We start from the raw sequence: 22,108 nt of genomic DNA, 5'->3' as shown, positions 1-22,108 counted from the left end.
CCTAAAGCCTGATTCGAGCCAAAAGGTTGAACCAGAGATAAAAGTGAATTATTTAATTTGGGTCAAATATTAAGTGTATTTTTGCGTCCAGCAGCTTTTGTAGCCTTCCCCCAAGCAAACAAATTAACGAGAGTGGGGTGAAGTTGCATGCATTTAAACGTGATTCCCCACCTCTGTCCTGGGAAATTATCCAATTACCCCCCCCCCATTTCATTTTCACAAAAATAATGATTTATTTACACAACAAATATTGGATCTATTTATTATTATTATTTATCCCAGCGACATATAGTGACAGGTAGAACAATTAAACGATCATTCCACAAGGCACCAGAAGGTACAATTAAGCCGTGTAGCCACCTGTTGCTGGCTTTGTGGTCTACCTCTATTTCACAGCGAGCAAGTATTGCACATTTCTGAGTAGGTTTAGATGAGGTCATCATTATCTCAGTATATCGTTGCTGTCCGGTGGAAAACTAGCATGTCCAAATATAGTCAATTCTATAGTTTTTTTTATTCACAAATCGATGCTATTGGTCTGTAATGTTTATGCATTAATGACCCATTTAAAGTGTTAAAAATAGCTTGATAACAAATCAAATAATTCTGCGTCTTCACCCTGCAGGAGACGTGTAATATTCTGTCACTTCAAGATTGAAAGCCTGGATGTTATTAAGACCATAACGAATGAAATTAGGTTAGACACATTTGAATAAGTCTGTTTTGTTAAAAATGGATCGCTGTAATGTTTCGGTGCAGAAGGAACTGGTCAGCCAAGAAGGCATGTTTGCGTACAGGTTCATTACCGCTTATTACACTGCTTCGTTGGCTCATCGTTTTATTTATTGCATCACTCATGGCTCCAAGACCAATAAAAAGAGTCTAGAAAGAAGATGTAAGCTGATGCTTTTTGTCTTGTCAGGGGGTAGGTGTAAGCACAGACTTTGTCAGCGTAATAAATTAGCGATTTTTTTTGCCTAATGAAATAGCGATTGAACATGATTTTTGGGTGGTGTTGTCTTGATGTTAGTGGGCAATTAGCAAAAATACTGTAAGGGAAAATAAGTGGAACAATGCACTGTTTGGTAACTCACGCAAGATGGTGTTTTTTTTTTATTTATTTATAGTATGATACGGTGGTGTGCCCTGAGATTTTTCTAGTGTAAAATATGTGCCTCAGCGCAATAAAGTTTAGGAAAGAGTCATTTAAACCACACACACAAGGTCACGCTGAAGTGAAACCTAATGAATGGATACAAAACGTGTTCATGTCAAAAAATCAAAACGCAAGGAGATCGGAATGTGGGAGCTTGAAATTAATTAAGGTTTCACAGTGTCCCGAGACACCATATCCGCTCACATTAGTTCTTCTAGACTTCACGCAAGCCAATTGCGGAACCAGAGTTGCGAACTTGCAGCTTGACCCACGGGAAGCGTGCAAAAATGTGTGAGTAATGCTCAAAGTAATGCCCCCCCCAACCCCCCCACAAGTACTCCCATCTCTCTTGCGACTCTACTCCCTTCTTGTGTGGCCCACAGAAGGTGATTCATATTCATTAGTGATTATGGCGAGGATGATGTGTGCACTGAAGTGTGCTCTACTTGCCTGATTACCACTTAAGGGGTGGGCCCTTGGAGACCAAAGAAAGGTGCTACAGTGAGAGCAGAAGGTGGGGTGGAAGATGCGGGGGCAAGGGGGGGGGGGCAAGGACAGAAGCAAGATGGGAGGCTACAGCGATTGATCATGGTCATAATTACAAGGGAGAGATTCGACCAGATAAGCATTGCAGCCTGCGAATGAGTAGTCGAGGAGGAGGCAGCGTGGCAATGATCCTAAATTTGGGTGATGGATGAAGGTAGAGACAGACGGAGGGAGGTGCATGCGTGTGTGTGCTTACCGTAGAGACAGCGAATAGTCACATCGGTTGGTCTGACTGTTCCTCACCAGGAAGCTACACTCTTTACTCAACGTGAGCAGCGACTCCGCTTCAGACCGAGACAGTGAACCGTGATACCACCTGAGACACATAAGACGAGAGAGCGGTCACGCACGCTCCGACGCATGCTCTCATGCGCGTGTACATGGGAACCGACATTAAAACATGATAAATCTGATATATAGGTATTAAATTGGAACTGGGCACTTGAGCCTGCAGTGTAAGTCCAGCCCAAGACTAACAAACAAATGAACTGATTTCTTGTCACGCTGTGAATGCACTATATGTCCAACTTCAAGATACGAGAAAAGATGCCATTAACTTTTGCTATAAACAAGTTTGTGTTTATAGCAATAGATTAGGACTACAGCAAAAAAGGGGTGATCTTAAAACAAGTATAAAACAAATAATGATTAAAAGATGCTAAAATGTGCCGCAATTAGTGCAACAAACAATATACTCTGTACAGTACTATTTGTAAAATTCAAGAAAACTAAACAACCATTTTTGTTTTTTTTAATGCAAGTATGCTGTGTCTGGCACCAGATAAAACGTGGATGTCTTCTTTTCTAAGGGCATACAATGGATTAAGGAACACCATTTTTTGTAACAACCATAATTAATGACGCATTCATTTCATATAATTTTTTTTTAAAGAGTCATGGAAGGTAATAAAACTCATTGCAGCACTTAAATGATCATCACGGATTCAATGAGGCAGCAAAATCAACTGTGTGTGTGCAGGTTTGTGTGAACATATAACTTTAATGTATGTGTTTTTAAGTGATTGGCACGCCGGGACTCCATTGTCAAAGAAGCCTTTTGTGCAAAGGGGTGGCACATAATATAATGTCCGAAACTACAACTCCAAAGTAAATGTGTGTTTTTAATGTTCAAACCTGTTTCACAGATCTTGGAGTTCTGCTGGTTGCTGCTTAGCCGAAACAAATTTAAGCTTTACTGTTAATTAATGGGCTCAATAATGGACCACAGTGAAGAAAAGTTTGCTGAAAAATGCAAATTGTTCTTTAAATGTTAAAAATTGCTCATAATCAATCAAAACTATGGCAAAGAGATGTTTTCTGAGTATGTCGAGTACATGCACACTCATCTTGCACAGCATTATGGGCATGTTTAGAAGACTGTTAAGGTCAAGTTTATCAGCAGTGCTGCGACTATTACAATATTTTATCGCTTTGCCATCTATGAGACCGAGGTAATTAAACTAATGGCGACATAGATGATGACTATAAAAATCAAGTAAACCTCTTAATCTAATGAAAAGTCAACAGCAATGTGGCCTGTGGTCAAATACTACACATGAAAGTGATATACAGTATGCTTCTGAAAGAGGGCATACATACACTTGTTTCTCCAGAGGCTGTGTGGGGTCCACCCTCTCTCCCACCATGGTGAGGCCCTCCTGGGGCATTCGAAACTTCACCCCCGCGCCCACCAGCGGGCTGGACCAGGGCCCCGGAGGACGCAAGCGCTCGGTAGGCGACGACGAGCGATCCCATTCTGGCCCGTCGAACTGCACTGTTGGCACAGAGATAGGAAAAGGTAGGTCTTATAAGCAGCGACTTATAATGTTAATTATAACATTGAACAGTATGGAAGATGAATGAACTTTAACTATTGCAAAAGCCTCTTCAATACAATGGAGTATCAGGGACACACCGACTAGAAGTAAATTATACTATGAAAATAAAGTTTAATTTTTTTCTAGAAAAAATTTAATAATCGTATACCGTCCATCCATCCATTTTTCGTATGCAAATAAAGTATTTATTTGTAAGAATTGCATTTTTTGAGATAAAAAGCAGAATTTATTTTACCCTTATACATTTTTTCAGCAATGATGAGCAAAACTTGCAATTGGCAGACATTTTCTAGCCTGTAGGTCTGGAGTAGAGAAGTACTGGCTCGGTGTTGAACCGATTAGTCGAGTAGTCAACTTTTATAGCTTAAAGTAGACTAATCACGTGGTTTTGGCAAACAAGTTGTCCCCCCCAAGAAAATAGTTTATTTTTTTCTGCAAAAAAATTACATTTCACCAAGTAGTAATTATGTGGAAGTATTTTTTCAGGGGAAAAGTTTTATTTTTTGAGAAAAAGGTTTGAGAAAAATAACACTCAGTTTGTGTAAGAGTCAAGTCATATTTTGAAGAATAAAGTCAGATTCACTTTAATTCTTTATTTTAAAAATATGTATGTATGCAGGTAATATGTATGAATCTTATATGATAGTCCTATTCTTTCAAAGGGAAGTAGTATTAACCGTACGTGGTAAGTTTTTAAAATCATAAAAAAATAAGCAGCCATCTTATGAGAAGTATTTTTTTTCATAAAATTTTTCTGAGTTGTGTAGTGTTGCTTTTTTTTTTTTTGTATTACATACAGATGCTTTTTTTTTTTTTTTTCCAAGAAAACTTTTTTTCTGCCCAAAACAATCTTATGACAAGTTCCCTCCCCAAGAGAAAGTAGTAGTACTCATGAGAATAAAGTATTTCTTTCAAGGAAAAAGTTTTTTTTTATTTTTTTTTTTAATTTATTTATTTTTTTAAAGAAAAGTACTAAATTTAAACGAGTCAGTTTTCTTCAATAGTCATTAATCTACACTACATTATTACGAAGAAATAATAATCTCATGAGAATAAAGAAATTTATTTTTATGTAAAAAAAGTTGTATTCTGAGACAAATTAAATTAATTCCAGAATAAGAAGCGTACATATCTTACAACAGTAAAGTTGTATTTTTTTCATGTAGAATAAAGTCCCATTTTTTCAAGACAGAAAAAGTAGTAATCTTATGAGAATAAAGTACAGTATTCTTTTGTGGAAAAAGGCACAATATTATAGGAATAGAATTGTCATTTTCCGAGCGCAAGTGAAGAAAAGGTCATCAGAGGAGCAGTTTGCTAAAACAGTAAATTGTAATTTTCCTTGTATCGCACACAGTGGAATAGGATGTAGTATATGGACTGGGACGAGTCGTTCTCATCTGAAGTGCGGTGAGTTGAACTGACGTGTGGCTAATACAGTAGATGTTAGCGGCTGGGGAACCTGGGGCTAAACGTATAGCAGGTGGAAAGCAACAGAACAGAGAGTCAAAGAGGTCATAGTGACTACAGATGTTTGAGTTTGGGGGGGCATGGTTGGTGGCGATGGAGCAAATGTGGGGAAGATGCTGGGTCATGTTCAGGGCAAGAGGTCACCTCTTTAGCAGAGGACTCCTCCCCCCCACCCCCTCTGACCCACTGGGGCAGGCCAGGACAGCTCTGACAACTCTCTCATCTCTAATAGAGGAAGAAGGGTTGATGGGTTTGGGGAGGGGCGCGGAGTGGTATCAGGTGAGAGAAACAAGAACGACAGAGTGAGAAAAGCACAGATGGCTTAAACAAAAAGCGGATATGTGAGAGACGCGGCGATGAAGTGGTGAGACTCAAACTGAGTGCAAGATTTTAATGAGAGGAAGCGAATGGAAGTGAGATGCGGTGGCAGGAGGTCCCCTCATTATGTGGCGGAAGTGCAAAAGGACAATTGGTGAAATGAGACTAAATGCCAAAGAAATCAACTGAGGATGCTGGTTAATACATCAGCAAAGATATTACAGTATGCACAAACCTTTTAGTGTTTTGTTTTCTGTGGGAACCCATCCTCAGCTATTCAGATTTTTTGTACTCTTTCAAGAACGCTCTAAGATGCAGCAAAAGCATTAGTATAAATTGGTGTCAAGGAAGTATGTTGAAGTGATACATCGCTACTGAGAGACTAACATCTTTGTATGTCGGGGAGGAGCTAAATTTAGCCTCGGTTGTTACTATGCGTAGGTTACAGAGAGTATTTGCCGCATGTACAGGCACACATCAGGCGCATTGTTTTTCTGTAATAGTCTGTAAGCCATTTATTTTTAAGGCTAATGTTGAAAGATGAGGTTAAAATGATATTTAAGTGTTTTGGGATCATAGTTTGTAGAAACCTTTTGGCGGGGTGTCAATTGCGTATTTTGTTTTGCTATTCTTGGATGGGCTTGGTCCCTTATCTCCTTGAATATCGGGGGCTTGCTGTGGGTGGTAGGCTTTGGATGTAATAGGGAAATCAGAGAACAAAAATAGATGCGTTACAATTGGACATCCGTCTGAACCACGATATAGCGGGGGGTTACTGTATGTACAAAACAGTAACAGATGTCTTGTTTAACAAGTACAGACTTTGCACTCCAAGCTTTTGACTCTCCAGCCAATTTATGGAGTGAGCCACTCCATAAATTGACAACTTTATTTAAACGACAGCATGTCGTTTAAATAAACAGAATATACAGGATAGTACTATGGTAGTTCTAAAGTCAAAAGCCACTGCGGTCAAACAATTTGGAATTTAACATTAAGTTGGGATAAAAATATACCTCTAAAGTCATACAAGAGTCACGGAAGACAGAGATCTTAAAGGATTAACTGCGCAAGTGTGTTTAGGTTTTTCCTTCAGTTTTTTCTGCATCAGTGTTGGCAAAGAGGGGAAAGAAGTGATGATGACCACCAACCGGAAATTTAACACAACTGTGAGCCCATGCCAAGCCGATATTCACCACCTAATATTTTTGTGCTACTCAAAAGCTGTTCTGATCTCAAATCCAAAGCAATGCAATGCCGCCATCCACAGGATTATATTAGTCATTACGATAGTTTACAAACCTGAATTTCACAGACAAGCTGGGCGAGACCCTCTTTCATGCCTACCCATTGAAAAACGTACTTGACGAATATATACGTCAGTGGCAGTAAATGGTGGGATTCCAGGTACAAATGTCCAAGGCTCTGAATGAGTTAATAAGTTTTATGATTTTGACCTGCATGAAATAATTCAATTTCTCTCATTTCCTATTGGATAATTTGAAATCTGAACCAAATGTCAGTCCCAGAATGCATTATGTTCCACCTGAGAAGCGTCACTGTACGTATCCCAGATCCCATATTTCTGTTCACTGAGGGCTGGTGTGCACTGTATACAACACATCCTCTGGACACAGCCATTCATCATGGGAGGGAAAGGATACAATTTAAGAGAGATACTGGAAGAGCCTCCATTGTTTACAGTTATCTGATGCAGAGAAATTTTGTGGCCAAACCAGCAACCAGAACAAAAATGAGGCTTCATGTGTGCTATGTGGCAAAAGTAATTGAACGATGTGAGAGCTGTGAAAATGCTTCTTACACTATCCTACCTACAGTGGAGGGAGGGGGGGTTACAGGGTGCACAGTGAGGCAGAGCTGAAAATAGCTCATTATCTACCATGGCAGGCAATAATCTGTCGTCTCTGTAGTCTGACACAAACCCACATTATGCGATTTGGATTTGCCCGTTCTGTGCGATACTACGGCTAAACAGATTATAAAACAAATACAAGGAAAAGAGATGTCTTAATGAGCTGACAAATCTAAAGCCCCCCCAACACCCACCCCTCTTCCTCCTCCCCTCCAGGCCCGCTGCTTCAAAGGCCATTTGAATGGGCGTTTGGAGAAGGACCTGGCTGTACAAACATGCCTCCCTCCCTCCCCTCCCTGGTTAATTATTGAGCAGGCAGACACACTCCGCCACGTTCTCTGGCTCGCTGTGAATTATTGATGCATGGCGAGGTACAATGGCCCCATCTGGAGTGGGTCGCACCGCCACCAAAGCCAGGACTAAACTGTGGCCTGGCCGCCCACAATGAGACTCATAGACACACCTGAAGCTACGAAAATGGTCCGTCAGTTCGTCCGCTTGCCCTTTATCCCTCCAATTGATTAACAAAATAGTAGACCTAAAAGACCAATTTGCTCAAATTCAGAGTGATTTGGGTCATCACAAACTCACACGATTGAGTGGCATGAAATACAAGAACGGCATCAAAAAAAAATGTCCTTTGCAAAGCTACTAATTCTCAGTTTTGTTTATGGTTCGAGAGGTATTGTTTATTATTTCTCGGGTTAAACACATTCGCTTTTAGGAAGACTTATTTTTAGCGATTTTTGTCTGGCTTCCGTAGTTCAGAACGCGTCCTCACTGACATGCACTGCTTGCACTAATAACATGGCTGAGACCAGAAAGAAGCCGGTTTACAAAAGCGCAGTGTTGCCAACTTTGCGAATTTTCCAACCCCTCTACAGACTATTAAAAAAAAGTAACTTGTGACTTCTATTCCTGCAAAGAAGACTTCCAAGTTTTGAAATACAAGGTGTCCCTTGGAAGATTTTTTTTTTTTGTCTCGACTTGTGAGCAACGACTTGAGTTACGAGTGAGCTTTAGGGTCTTCACCATGCCAGTGAAGTGAAAGTTTTTTTAAAAAAAAATAAAAAAAATGGGGCAATTAAGGTAGAACCTATTAGTGGAACCTTGGTTCACTAACAAATTGGCTAAAATATTTGGGACAAATATTGCTTGGGTTAACGAAATATGCTTCCTCACAACGCAAAAATGGAAAAATCTGAAACTTTGTGGGGAAAAGAATGTGTTATTTTAAGGCCGTAATGCCAAGCAATAAGTATTGCTGCACTCTCTCATACTAAGAATTGATTCCAATATTATGTCAATATTGTATAGTTTGTCAAAATATTGAAAACAGATCTCAGTACCATGCAGTGTGTGTCTACAATCACAATAAAAGTATTGTTTTTCGAATACCTCAATCAAAACAACGTGATTATTTCATAATTATTTGTGCAGTTACCTTATGCCCTGTGAATGTAAGTGACGTGATGGATGATTAAAGTGTAGGGTCAATTGATTAGATGCAGAAATCAAGAAAATGCTCATAGCAGGTTTGAACCTATCATAATTTTACACGTTTTTTTCTTGATTTTCTCTTTTATTTTTGGATATGCCTTATCGGCATGAAAAGTAATTACTCTTTTGTCCATGCACTGAATAACAAAGATGCAAAGATGTCATTAGTCTGCACTATGACAAATGCAGTTTGTTACTGTACGCCTTTGTCAGAAACGCAGGTTTCCTCTGACAATGGTCCAACACCCTCAACAGAGCACGAGATTAGGAGGACGACAGACGACACACACGCACCGTTGCAGGTTACATCTGCCTGCCGTTGACAACTCGAACCTGATGATGTGCCATGCGCGGAAAGCTGCGTGTGCTCAGCTTTGTCCTCCAATACAGCACAAAGACTTCGATGAGACAAAGACTTACAGACAAAAGCGGCGCGCTCACTTAAGCACTAACAGCCTTGTCGATTCTATTTAGATGTCCCTACAATTCTATCTCGCAATTTAGCCCAATTTATGAACCCAACGCAATTCGGTAATTTGGCCAAATCCTACAGGAGCTTGGAACCTCTATTTCCTCATAATTAATGAGTGGGGAGAGCAGGGCAAATGAAACACGCTGCTTTAGTTGAGTGACAGGTAACTTTTCAAGCACACCTGCTGTTTTTGTGCTCGCTCAAAAGAAAGGAGGGGGCGCACAAAGACAGCTTCATTTATCCAATAATGAAGACATCTGTTTCTTTTGGAAGGGGCTGGCACATGTGCGCTCATAAAGACCTTCTGCTGGGCACACGCAGCCCAACCCCCATAAAGACAAGATAATTAACACCTTATGTCAGTGCAGGGGAAAAAAATTTGCATTCGCACAAGTTTATAGCACTTTGGTCGCAGCTCATCAATTCCCAGACATGTATTGAATTGATCCCCATTTGGATTAATGCCTAGAGCTTCATTACTTCCATGCAGCATGACAAAAGATTCCAGTAAAGGTCCGAAAATCAGGCGAGGCTCCTTGTGCTTTTAATGCCGGAGAAAGCAGCTTTGTAAAACTTCTCACTTTAACATTTCCCATATTATTGACCATTTTAATTGATGTTTTATGTTCTGTTATTTGTATTGTATTGCTTGATTTCTTTTTACTATATTACATTGACCTAGAACGCCCTGAAATGTGCCTATAAATAAAATGAATGATTATTATTATTATTATTACTGTTAAGATGATGCTGAGATCGGTCCACAATCACTATTAGCAGTGGTAGAAGTTAACAGCTTGATCAGCTTGTAACGGCTAGTAACTTAAGGTACAATAAGTGCTCAACTAAAGACAGTCATTTACGATATATTTACTTAAAAAAAAAAATAAGAGTACTGTAAACTCTTACTATTCTCAGGTGATAGGGACAGAGCAAAAAAAAACACCCCCAAAATGTTAATATTGCGTATATTAATAGTTTTAACCCTAAACATACCACAAACTATGAACTCAAAACACAATATAAATTCAAACTGATTTTACAAAATGCACCAGAAGTGCAAGGATGCGTGTATGTTGCTGTATCACAACCCGCAAAAAAAAGCAATTGTCAAGCAATGACTAGATCGCTGTCATTTGTTAGTATGAGTTTTTTTTAATGGTCACTCACCAGAGCAAAAACGTACACATGCGGTGAAGATAACTACTTCTGCTAACAACCTGAGCTAAACTTAGTTCCTCTCTGACATACAAAAAGATCTTAAAACAGTTGAAATTTATCACTTCAACATACCTCCTTGACACTGATTACTAGTTTCCTAGTAGCCAGGGCTTTGGCTGCATCTTGTGTCAGAAAGAATACAAAAACTGAAGAAATTAGTTTTTCCAGAAAATAGCTGAGGATCGGTTCCACAGAAAACACAAATTTATGAATATTTGGTGAATAGCAACCCACGAATAGGCGATGGTTTACTGTATCTATGTATCACTGAGTCAAAAATGTCCTAAAATGTCTAATAGAAAAGTATCAATTAGTATTTTTATGGGCTGCGAAGCGGCGACATACTGTACATGCCAGCATTCTGGGTCTTCTAGTGCAGACTTTTTTTTTTTTTTTTTTTTTTTTTTTTTTTTTTTTTTTTTTTTTTAAATCAAATCATCTGTAAACCTTTTATTTTTAAGGGTCACACATTTTTGCTATTCGCTTGGTCCTTAAACCCCACGAATAGCGATGGTTCACTGGAATCGCCTGCTCCTTCTCCTTGTGGACTAGTTGACTGTCATCAACACACCCAGACTATCTTACAGCCAAGGAATCATGCCAAAGGACATGCTTTTCCATTAATGTCGGGCTAAGGTCACGGCTGGGGAGTTGTAAAAGATGATGGGGGGAGAACGAGGTAATGTGACAAAGAAAAGTCCGTCCGCAGCGCCACAAAATTGATGAAGAGCCTGCTCTCTGATGATGGCCCGCAGGGCCTTCAGAGAGCAGCGCAATGCAAATCTCATTTTCTGTTTTTCTCTCTTTGACTGTGTGTTTGTTTCCATGCACTCCGCCACACAAAACACAGTCAGGCTCCAACTGATGCATGCACACACTCAGACAAGAAATCCCACATCCAGACAGTGCTTACACACACAAAGACGAGTCAGCGCACGCAACCACACATGCGGACCATCTGTCAAGGTAGTACAGTGGTACCCCAATTTATGAGTGACCCTACTGACATGTTTTCGGGATGCGAGCCTTCACTCGGCTGATTTTTTTTGTCTTGAGGTGTGAGCAAAAATTTGAAATACGACCGCTAAGCACAATGCATCGGCAGTGAAATTCACCACAAGCAGCAGTTTGGCAGATAGTGAACAATTCTTCCAAAAAAGAGGCAGAGTGCTTGCTTCAAGCTAGCGTAATGCTATCTTAATGCTAACACACAATACAAAACACCAATGATCAGCTAATGAAACTAGCTGCAGTGCAGTGTAATAACCCAATGAACAATGGATATTTGAACACAAATAGTGCAGCTTCACAAACAACAGACAAACAACATAACACTGAGCAGTTGCAACCATCTTCTTGTATATACATATGCATTTATTATACTGCGCCTTAATGGAAAAGGTCCACAGGTCAGACGCAGCTGTACAATAAATATATGAAATCATGATGCACAAACTCTTTCATTAAACATAATTTTTTGGGGTTTGCTTTCAGTAGGCTGGAATGGATTAATGGCATTTCCATTTATTTCAATTGGGAAAGATGATTTGAGAAACGCGGCAATTTGCTTTGCAAATCATCAAGTTAGTGCATTTTTATTCATTTACGTCTGTAAAACTTTCAAGTTCTTACACTCATTCACGAGAGCCAAACAAATTGTTCCCACAAAGTTGGAAGCATAGAATTATCCGATATGTCTTGAAATTCGGGGGAACTACAGGGTTGTAAGACCTTACTCTGATGACCCTGATTCTTCTTCCTAAAACAAGCAGCTGCTACAAAATCACAGATGTTTTCCATCTCTGTGTTTAGCCCATTACTTTTGAAACTTCGAACTGAGCTATTGTGGACACATTTCTATAGCGGATACTACAGTATACTCAAACGCGCATGCTTGTCGGGAAGGCTGAAGTCAATGTTTAGTCATTTTCTCTGGAGGTGTATTCGGGGGGAGAAAACATCAGGCAAACTGGCATCCCATATGATTCCAATTTAGATTTACCTCCATGTGGGAATTTTGCTCTTATCTAAACAATAAAACACAAAACTGCCCTCATAAACAGACAGTGGAGGAGAGAAATTGGCCAGACAGGAACGAGTTAATAACACTACACTGTCACACGTATCTACAAAAAACTGCAACAAAAATTATTTGGAACACAGTATACAAATTAACCTTGGGCAAAGAGTGAAATGCTGCTTCGCCATGTCTAAAGACCATCGATCACATGTAGCAGCTACCTCTGGTATAAGTAGACCCTATGAATTCCATTTAAACTTAAGATGTACAAATCTTATTTTAGACAATTTTCTGAAAAAAATAAAATACAATTTTTAAATACAAAAATAAAAAAATAAATGTAAAAAATCACAAAAAGTTTATAAGTCGGACAGTTACTGCTGTGTTATATCACATTGATAGAGACCTAAAATCCCGCAAAACGTTAGCACAAGACTTCAAAAAGGACTCCATTCCACAAGTTTGTTGAACTTTTCTTTAGCCTTTTGCATTTTTCTTTCGACCTCTAAAAAATAAATCACTGCTTTTGCAACAAATAAATTAGCAGGTCTTTGTAAATGTTCAGCACACGTGACTCAGTGATTACTGTCCAACAGGCTCCTTTCTTATCATATGGAAAACTGTGAAAATGATTCCACTCATGTCCGTTTCTTAGCGGGAATTGAAGTTGCTAGTCACTTTTTTAACAAATACTCGCTGGAAGGGACGTTTAAAATAAATAAATCACTAAGTAGCGTCTAAAATGCTGATTTGGCAATGCTCTCTGTACTTTGGAAAACTAGCTCCTCTCTTTCTGCCGCCATATTGTTAGTGGAAGCTGTGAACTACAAAAGCCACAAAAAAAAATTATCGAATTCATTGACAAAATCGGTGAATCGCCCAGCCTTGGCAGAGACTTGCTTCATGGACACCAAATTATACCTCACTGAACAACATGTTCTCTGTTGCTGTTTAATGAGCAGCTGCAGTGGAACAAAACTTCAAGAGCTCGGCTCAGAGGTACGTAATACTTTAGCAATAAAGTTATTCATTTGCCTTCCACATAATCCGGATTTCCAGCCAATTTGGGGGCTCCCTCATCGGGTTCCCAGGCCAGACACGCTCTCATAGCCAACATATATATCAACCTGCTCAAAGATCTTATAAAAGACTATAAAACCGAGGAAAACACATTCATGTGTTCATTAAACGTGGCCATCGGAGGGCTAATGAGATGGTGCCTTTCATTAACTTACTGATTGGTGCCGAGCAAAGGCAGGGTCAATCTCCCACTGCCGGGTTATCTGTTGGCGTCCGAGAAATAATGAGTGCTGTAATTTGAGCTGGATAAGGGAGAGTGGTGACAGTTTTCAAAGACTGAAGGTAAAAAGCCAGCGAGGCTGAGAGAGCTGCGGCACGTCCGAGCCCCTCCAGGCAGACTTACAAAGACTGTCAAAGTGGACGACGTAGCCAATGAAAATTAACCCTTTGGAGGGAGTCTTAAGTGACAAACAAACTACAAAATGTGTTATTGTCATCAAGTTCAGTTTTATTGTCCTTAATAGCAGCACTGGTCCTGTCAGTTTCATTTTAGAATGTGTTGTATTCTCAAGAACAACACAAATTTCTTTGAACTCACTTTATTTTGTAGTTGATGCACAGACATGGCATTCTCCCAAACTACACGTTCTTCTGCATCTCTTATCTATGTACTCCTTTTATATAGTGCCCTCTAGACACTACATAACTTACAGTATATGTGTTATGTTACAGGATTTAATTGAAATGTGTGACAAGACTGAAAAGACGGAGTCCGATCTTCAATTGTCAGTAAAGTTACAATCATACGTTGTTACCCTAAATGTTACATTTAAATGAAACTGACACCATGTTTAAGGAAAGTTTGTGTATTTGAGCAATATCTGTTGAAAATAAAACGTTTTCATCACAATTGCAAGATGGCTCAAGTATTGGTACTCAGTATCGGCGAGTATTCAAATAATCTGTCCCAAAACAAAAAGTGGTATCGGTGCATCCTACTGCGTTTGTGGTTTCACTATTACTGTATAATTAGCCTTCTGAAGGACGGTCCATAATGTGGTGCGCAAGGAAAAAAATGTGATACTCCCTGGTTGTGACAATTAAATGTAAGAATAGCTAATCTGTTAAAACCATTGTCAGAAGTGCTCACATGCGCACATGCTCTCAGCCTCCCTCCCACACTACACAGCATCAACACCAACGCACTCATTTGTGCCAACATGCGCACTACTTGCACGCCACATCCTCTCACCCTCCAATTAGATGCCTGGTGATAATCAGAGCTGCTTGAGCACATGTATGTACACTTGCCTCGTGTGAAGGCGTTGATGTCACGAGGGAAGACCACGGTGACCCCCACTTGCACCTAGACCCAAACCCCACGCACACACACACACACACACACACTCACCCTTCACCCACACCCACAGCAGGTTATCCAAGGGAGTGTGTCACATCTGCTGGGAAAGAGGGCAATGGCGACAGCCTTGTCAGCGCCACGTACGAGAAAGAGTGCGCTCATGTGTTAGCAAATGACTGATGAGGCAGCCACTATGGCCGTGATCCCCCCCTCATCTCAACACAGCCCCTGGCTGTTTTTCACCTCCAAGCCCCTCCTTTTTACCTAACCTTGGATGTGCATATCTCGCTGTCCTTTCGATTCACACCTCTCATTTTCTCCCCTCATCCTCTCTCTGTCTCTTCCTTTGCCATCGGCCAGCTGTTCCCTGTCCATGCAGAATAGCTCTGTGGCCGTGGATTAAGGGAGAGAATGGAAAGTATGGTTTGTTTGTTTAGACTTGCGTGCTTTGGTGTGTACAGAAAGGCAACATGCCAGCATGCAGAGCAAGGGACGTTAAATGGCAATGACAGGAGGTCAGAACTACAGCAGAGCAAGCATTTTCCTCCTTTGTGCCATGTAAGTGTGCTGTGTGAGTGCATGCTATGTGAAGAAGACTCATTGCCTTTTCAATTTGCTGCCATACACTTGCTTTTAACGTCACATCAACTGTGAACCTCTGTTTAACGCAGGGGAGTTTACCGCAACAGGTCAAAATCTGCCATACAGAACATAATATTTCTACAGTATAGAGTTTTAACCCTCCCACAATGTTTAAACACATTTAAACGTTTATTAGAACACACTGAGCCTTGTTAAAACACACCTTTTAAGCACATTGTAAAAGTATTTGAATAAACAAATAAATTCCAAGTATACCGTATTGAAGATACTGTAGTGTCTGTGTGTTAGATGTGTGCCTTTAGTTATTGTGTCTACGTTTTCTTCTGGTAATGTGATTTTAGCACCAACAGGGCTGCAGCCGCTCTCACCGTGACTCTTCTTAGCACTGGATCGGTCATGCACATGTAGACATGTAATTAACTGAGGGGTGGGAGGCTCTGGCACACACTTAGGGGTGGGCTTGGGGAGTAGGAATGGAGGATAGTGCAGACGAGGCACGGTTGATTTATTATCCCATCACCTTGACCTTGCTGACTTGAAAGATGCAGCTCAATTAAGCCGGCTTGGCCTCTCGGGGCGAGCACTGATCTACTTGGGCCGACTGCATTCCTCTTTGACATTCCATTCCTCCCAACAACATGTTCACAAATGACAACAAATATACACCGCCAGGTATCTTCTAATTAATGTAATAAGTGTCACATTTCCCAACTGATTCTTCAACTTTAAAATATTTTGCTCATTCATGACATCTGGATTATCATCTACATTCCCCAAATTCCTATTCCCAAAATTTCCAAGAAAAAAATCTTATCCAAATGAAGAGACATTTTCAAAAATGTAATTCACTCTCCCATATTTCTCTACTTATTCAATTAGTATGCAAACCATTCTGAATTCAAAATGTGGAGCTCGTGCCAAAATAGTGGTTATTGTTCACATTTCCAAAAATCTCCCCCCCCCCCCCCCCCCCCCGAGTATTCCACATTTTCCAGAACAAAATCCCTAAAACAATGCAGACATTTTACCAGAGATTTTTTACCAGATCATTCCGCATTTCTTGACCAATTCCAACCATTCACACTTCAAATTGTTCAGCTCATTCAGGACATTTGCCTTCCGTTCTGAAATTACCATTTTGTCGTATGTTAGCATACCTGCTGTTAGCATGTTAGTATTCAAGCAATTCTCATTAGAAAGATCACATAAATGAAGGACAAGATTGAAATCCTCCTCGATCACTCCGATTTGCGCAATTGTCATTATATTACTATATTTAAGTATTTTAACATTTTACAATTCTGACATTCTACATTTTACCTAAATCTAGGATATGTCACTTCAGCATCAGCTCTTTAGCATTCATACGAAACTTCTACAGAAATCGAGTTCTCTACTTGTTTATGATACTGTATTTTTAACCATAATTGCTGTGGATTCGGAGAGAGGATGAGAGTCGGCCAGGCAGCCTAACGACTCTCCTTTTTTGCATTCCAAAAGAATGATACTATCCGTGGTTTGAGGTGTGCCTCCAACTTGGTGCTTAGTTTTTATCCACACCAAATCAGGCTCATGAGTGCCAACTAAGCCTTGTTGCATGAACAGATGAAGCCTGCTCAGATGAGAGGCGAAACATCTTCTATGACAACCAGAACAGTCCAATTGCGTTCGATTCAATGCCCTGATAATGTGATGAATTAACCATCATTATGTAGGGGTTCCTTGTTTCTTGACTGTACCGACAATAGACATTTTGCAGTTATGACCAGCACACATTGAACTACTTTGTGCAGCGGCGTAAATATATGTGGTCACGTGGCACAAGAAGGCAACCTCAGTTACTGCTTAATAGTACTGCTTTTTGTTTGATTGTTTAAGATTCATGGTCTAATCATTTTATTCATACAAACATTTATTGTAATTTTGTCTTTCCTACTGTATTAGCATTAATCAGTGAGACTACTATTAGTACGACTACGGTGTGTTCTAACAGGAACAAAACTCTGGGATGAAACGAAAAGATTAGATTGACTAGATTGATTTATTGCTTTGTTGCATTTCACGTGAGCAGCAATATTTCTAAGCAATCCCATGCAATCTCTGATGGAATTTCCACTCCTAGTTTGCTATGCTGTTCCTGTTTGAGGATACCACGTGATGGTAAAATGACAAGAAAAAAAAAACACCTTGTGTCCCTCATGGCATACCATCAACCCAAAGGTTGTTGTGACTTTAGGACTGTCTTATGTGTAAAGAGAAAGAAATCAATATTCACTCAGTCATTTAAAGGGAAGATCGAAGTATCATTTAAGAGCGCTGAGACAGTGAAGGTCACATCACTCTATATGTGGTGATGGTGGAAAATGAGCTTTATAAGACCAGGACAATTAGATAAGAATTTCACTGTGTAGTATAACAGACTGCGCTCTCTGAACGCTCTGGCAGTTTTCAGCCTTTTCAAATAGCTCATTAGGAGAGTTGGCTTTACTGCTCACCCCCAGACACACAACACCATCTCTTAATTGTATGGAACAGTCCCATGATGAAAAACATTTAGAGAACTGTTGCACTTTATGCTTGAGTAGCTATTGATTTGTTGTTTTGCTTTTTCAGTCTGATGGATGATTCTCTATTATAGGAGCGTCAGTAGGATGGACATTGCAACACGTTTCTTTCATTGATTAAATCAAGACAAAAACAAAAATCACCTAACAATTCATTTTACATATAAATTCTTCTCATCCATTTCAGATGTCAAATGGTAAAAATACATCCCCAACAATTAAATCAGAATTCCAAAGAGCTTTGAGCATGTAATGTATTAACTGGCTAATTTTGCCAAACGTCATGCCATGCACTTCAGTTTCTGGTGCATATATTAATGATAAGGCGGCACAGTGAACAAGTTGTTAGCGTGTTAGTCTCATACAGTAGTTTTGGGGTTCCGGGTAACCCATGCCTGGATAGGTTTTTGCCAGGTATCCCATCTTTCTCCCATGTTCCCAAAACATCCATGACTTTAAAATGTCCACAATATGAATGAATATGAAGAATTCCAATTCCATACTGCATACGATACTGCTTATCGATTCCCTAATCGATTATCTCATCGATTCATTGGGTGAGGGAATGAAGTGATACAAATATCTGAAATCAATGATAGTCAATTTACACTCACTCCAACTGTTACACGAGAGTTACAGTTGGATTAAGCGTGAGTTGACTGGTCATGCCTGGACGGTGAGGCACAAGAATGACACAATAGAAAAGCAACTGTTGTTGTGTAACTTCTTGCTACATTAGTGTGGCAACTGGGCAAGCATAACGGAGGGTTATATCGTACGGTAAGGGTGTTGGAAAATTTCAGAACCAAAATACACTTCTTGCGTGTGACGTCATCACTCATTTACGACATAAGAGGAATCGATAAGTAGAATAGTCAGCCATACAAACAAACGATTCTCGAAAAGAAACGGTTTTTGATTCCCATCCCTACAAAATACCCTAATGAAGACTAGCGCTATAGAAAACAGAAGGATGGATGAGTATCGTATTACTCCACCACCATTACAGTCTTACTATATTTAGCAGTAGCATCACATGTTAGAATTGCACTGAAACTGAACTCCGATTTCTTCTCCAACCCATTTAGGCAAGAAACAAGGTGGACCTGAATCACTTGCAGGTCCTGCTAGTTGCAGTGAAATCCAATGCAGCAAATGTGATTTTTGTGTTTTGCTTTCGCTGTGTTTATTAGTGTATCAATACCTTTAATATTCCAGAAGCGTACCTGCAAAAGCTTTGGAGATGTGATCTTTCTTCCATTCCCAGGGTTGGTCATACTCGTCCGCCGGTCTCTCGTCGTCTTGCGGCAGCCTGCTGCCCTCCTTGCCCTCTTCCTGTGCTTCTCCAAACATGAAGCCTGGACGTTGGCCTCGCCCGTCTTCATAAGGGGTGTCATACAGCTGCAACCCACCCCGTGCCAGTCCTCCTGCCGGGCCACGCTGTAGCTCTGTCATAGCAGATACAAAAACTACTGAAGTTGGCGCACCGTCGGAGCGTGCTGAAGATCACAGCCATAATAATATTAACACTGGTATTGTTTGGTACCAAGAGTGCCTGTTGAGCGCTGACATGACTAGAATTAAAAGAGCGGGACGAATGATGTTTGCGCAGCTTGCGGCGGGGCTCAGAATCTCATATCGCGGCTTAACAAGGCTTTGGGCTCCAGTGCCGAGTAGCATAAAGGCACACGGGCCCACCCCTTCCACTCATCCGCACGACCCCCTGCAGCAATCAAGCGGCGCTCACAACGACGTCCTTGTTCCCCCCATGGAAATTCTCATCACTTTCTCAGTAGGTCCCTACTGAGGAATATTTCTTGGAGTCAAATATGGCCTTGGGATAAAAAGGATTATTGACGCAAGCGAGAGAAGCTAATCAGATTCCTGCATCTCATCAACAGGAGCAGGAACCAGCACCGCGTTTTATCTGATGACCTCAAAAAAAATGTACCCTCTTAAACAACAGGTAGCAGGAAAAAAAATAAAGGCGTAGGCATCTTTTGTGCAAAATAAAAGGTGCATACATAAAAGGACAAAATAGAACCATTTAATGGTCAAAGGGGTGAAAAACTTCAACCTTCACACCACACTAAGATGCTACCATTGGGCTGCCTGGTAGTCACCATGGCGACCAAATGGAGGCCCTGGGGAGAGGCCCTGAGGCTGTGAAGAAGGAAAATGGAGGGAGAGCAGAGGAGCGACACAAAAAAAGGGAGGGTAAGAGGAGGAGGAGGAGGGTGAGGAGCAGCGAGAGCGGGATAAGGGGGGGGGGGGGGGGGGGGTTGTTGAGCATTCATGTGGGGGATCTGTCAGCGTTTGATGTTAACTCATGGCGACAGAAGCATGGGGGCGACGAAAGCGGCTCTACCTGTGCCGAGGCTGCCAGGAGATGGCAAAGATGAAGGCGGAGGGATAAAAACAGGCTTATAGGGAATGAAATAAGAAATTCATTGTACGGCGGGAAACACAAGCGTGAAAGGGGAAAGAAAATGGTAATCTGACAGAAAGGTGAGTGAGGCTAAGACAAAGATGCATGCAAGAACAATTCAAGACTGAATTGGAAGAATTGGGATGCCTTACAAGTCCCATTTGCTTCTGGAAAGTATAAAATGCACACAGATCAATAAAAGCATTGGGACATCTGACCATGACACGGACAAAAGTGACTCTCAATCACTGTGCCGCAGCACCTTAGTGTGCATCTTTGTTCCTCTATCTATGCCAGTGATGTGTTGTGACAAGCAGAACAATTAAATACTGTATGCGCTATTTGACAGAAGCCTGTGTTAACCTGTGTATCATTCATCCAAAACATGGCTTCCTTTGCGTATATCAGGTTTGTGTTTAACTAAAACAGGCACAAATTTCACACACAAGGTACATTTGTGACTAAACAAAGACATTTTTTTTATCATTATTTCAGAATACCATGTATAATTTTTGTTTGGTGGTGTGCCGTGAGATTCCTGTAAAGTAAAACGTGCCTTGCCTCTATAAAGGTTGGGAAACACTGACCTACAGGAAGTGAAAACGTAAGAAATATGACAGTGCTTACATACATCGTTGTATGTTAGGGAGGAGCAAAGTTCAGTCTGGGTTGTTAATCTTTGCTGCATTCGCATGTATACACACACTTCGGATGCATTTATGCTAAATCGGATCATCTCTAACCCATTTATTTATAAAGGGTTATCAAAGATGGTTTAAAATTATTTTTACCTTTTTGGGATCATAGTTTGTGGTATAGTTACAGCAAAAACTAATAATACAGGCAATTAGAAAACCTTATTAGGTACCGTAGGACGTCAAATGTTGTTGTTGGTTTTTTTGTGTTTGTTTTGCTATTCGACCACCATGTATATTACCTCGGACATAGAATTTTCTCATTCTTTCAAATACAAGCCAATGTAAGCCCAGTTAACTTGTAGATGCTTTACCAACTGGTTATTGTTGGTGATTGTTGGATTTACTTTAATTTATTATCAATTCTTCAACCACAAAATGTCAGATTTGGCAACACTGAAGGAGGAAATATGTTGATGTCTTAAGTACCATCATAAACACATAACGTGGACAAGTCCAAACAAAACTGTGACTCAGATGCAGCGAACAACTATAAATCCTGTGTGTCCCATTGGGAACACAATTAATTCAAGCCATAATACGTCTTCGTGCGTAGTCTGATCTCGGGAGTCTCAGAGTCGGTGACAGTCTGACAAAAGCTGTTAAAAGACAGACAAAGGCTCACAGATCAAAGCGGAGAAAATGCTTGTCCATACTCTCAATCGCTGTTGTGATTTTCATCTCTCGCTATTGTCTCCATCCAGCTGCTACAAGAACAGATAACTGCCCATCTGCAGAGGAAAGGAGCGCGCGTTCATGAAATACCCGAGAATATCAGCGTATTCGACCACCGAAGATGCAAGAGGCCAAGATAATAATTCGCTAAAAGTCAGATTACCGAGACAGCCAGACACCCCTTGGGGCCCGAGGAGAGCCCTCAAGATGAAGCCAGATAGACGAACAAGGAAAGCGGAGGAGGAGGAGGGCGGGAAGTGTTGCTAGCGGCGGGAGCCCTTTTACACTAAATGACTGGGACAGGGTAGGGAAGGGATGCTGGGAAGAGGCAGACAGTGATGTTAAAGGA

The 22,108-nt window shown here is 40.6% G+C and overlaps 1 protein-coding gene across 2 annotated transcripts in view; it reads right to left on the bottom strand.

Annotated features, from left to right (window-relative positions):
- shdb (Src homology 2 domain containing transforming protein D, b) overlaps positions 1 to 22,108 on the bottom strand; it is a 35,533-nt gene that overhangs the window by 2,957 nt on the left and 10,468 nt on the right. For both annotated transcript variants that reach the window (XM_061683676.1, XM_061683675.1), the window contains exons 4-6: positions 19,188 to 19,409; positions 3,302 to 3,476; positions 1,899 to 2,018 (exon numbers count right to left, since the gene is read on the bottom strand). In XM_061683676.1, coding sequence (XP_061539660.1) covers positions 1,899 to 2,018; positions 3,302 to 3,476; positions 19,188 to 19,409 — 517 coding nt within the window. The remainder of the gene's footprint in view (positions 1 to 1,898; positions 2,019 to 3,301; positions 3,477 to 19,187; positions 19,410 to 22,108) is intronic.

This window comes from Phycodurus eques, chromosome 8, assembly GCF_024500275.1.
Source record: "Phycodurus eques isolate BA_2022a chromosome 8, UOR_Pequ_1.1, whole genome shotgun sequence".
NCBI classification, from domain to species: Eukaryota; Metazoa; Chordata; class Actinopteri; order Syngnathiformes; family Syngnathidae; genus Phycodurus; species Phycodurus eques.
This window is presented reverse-complemented; position numbering and strand designations above follow the sequence as displayed.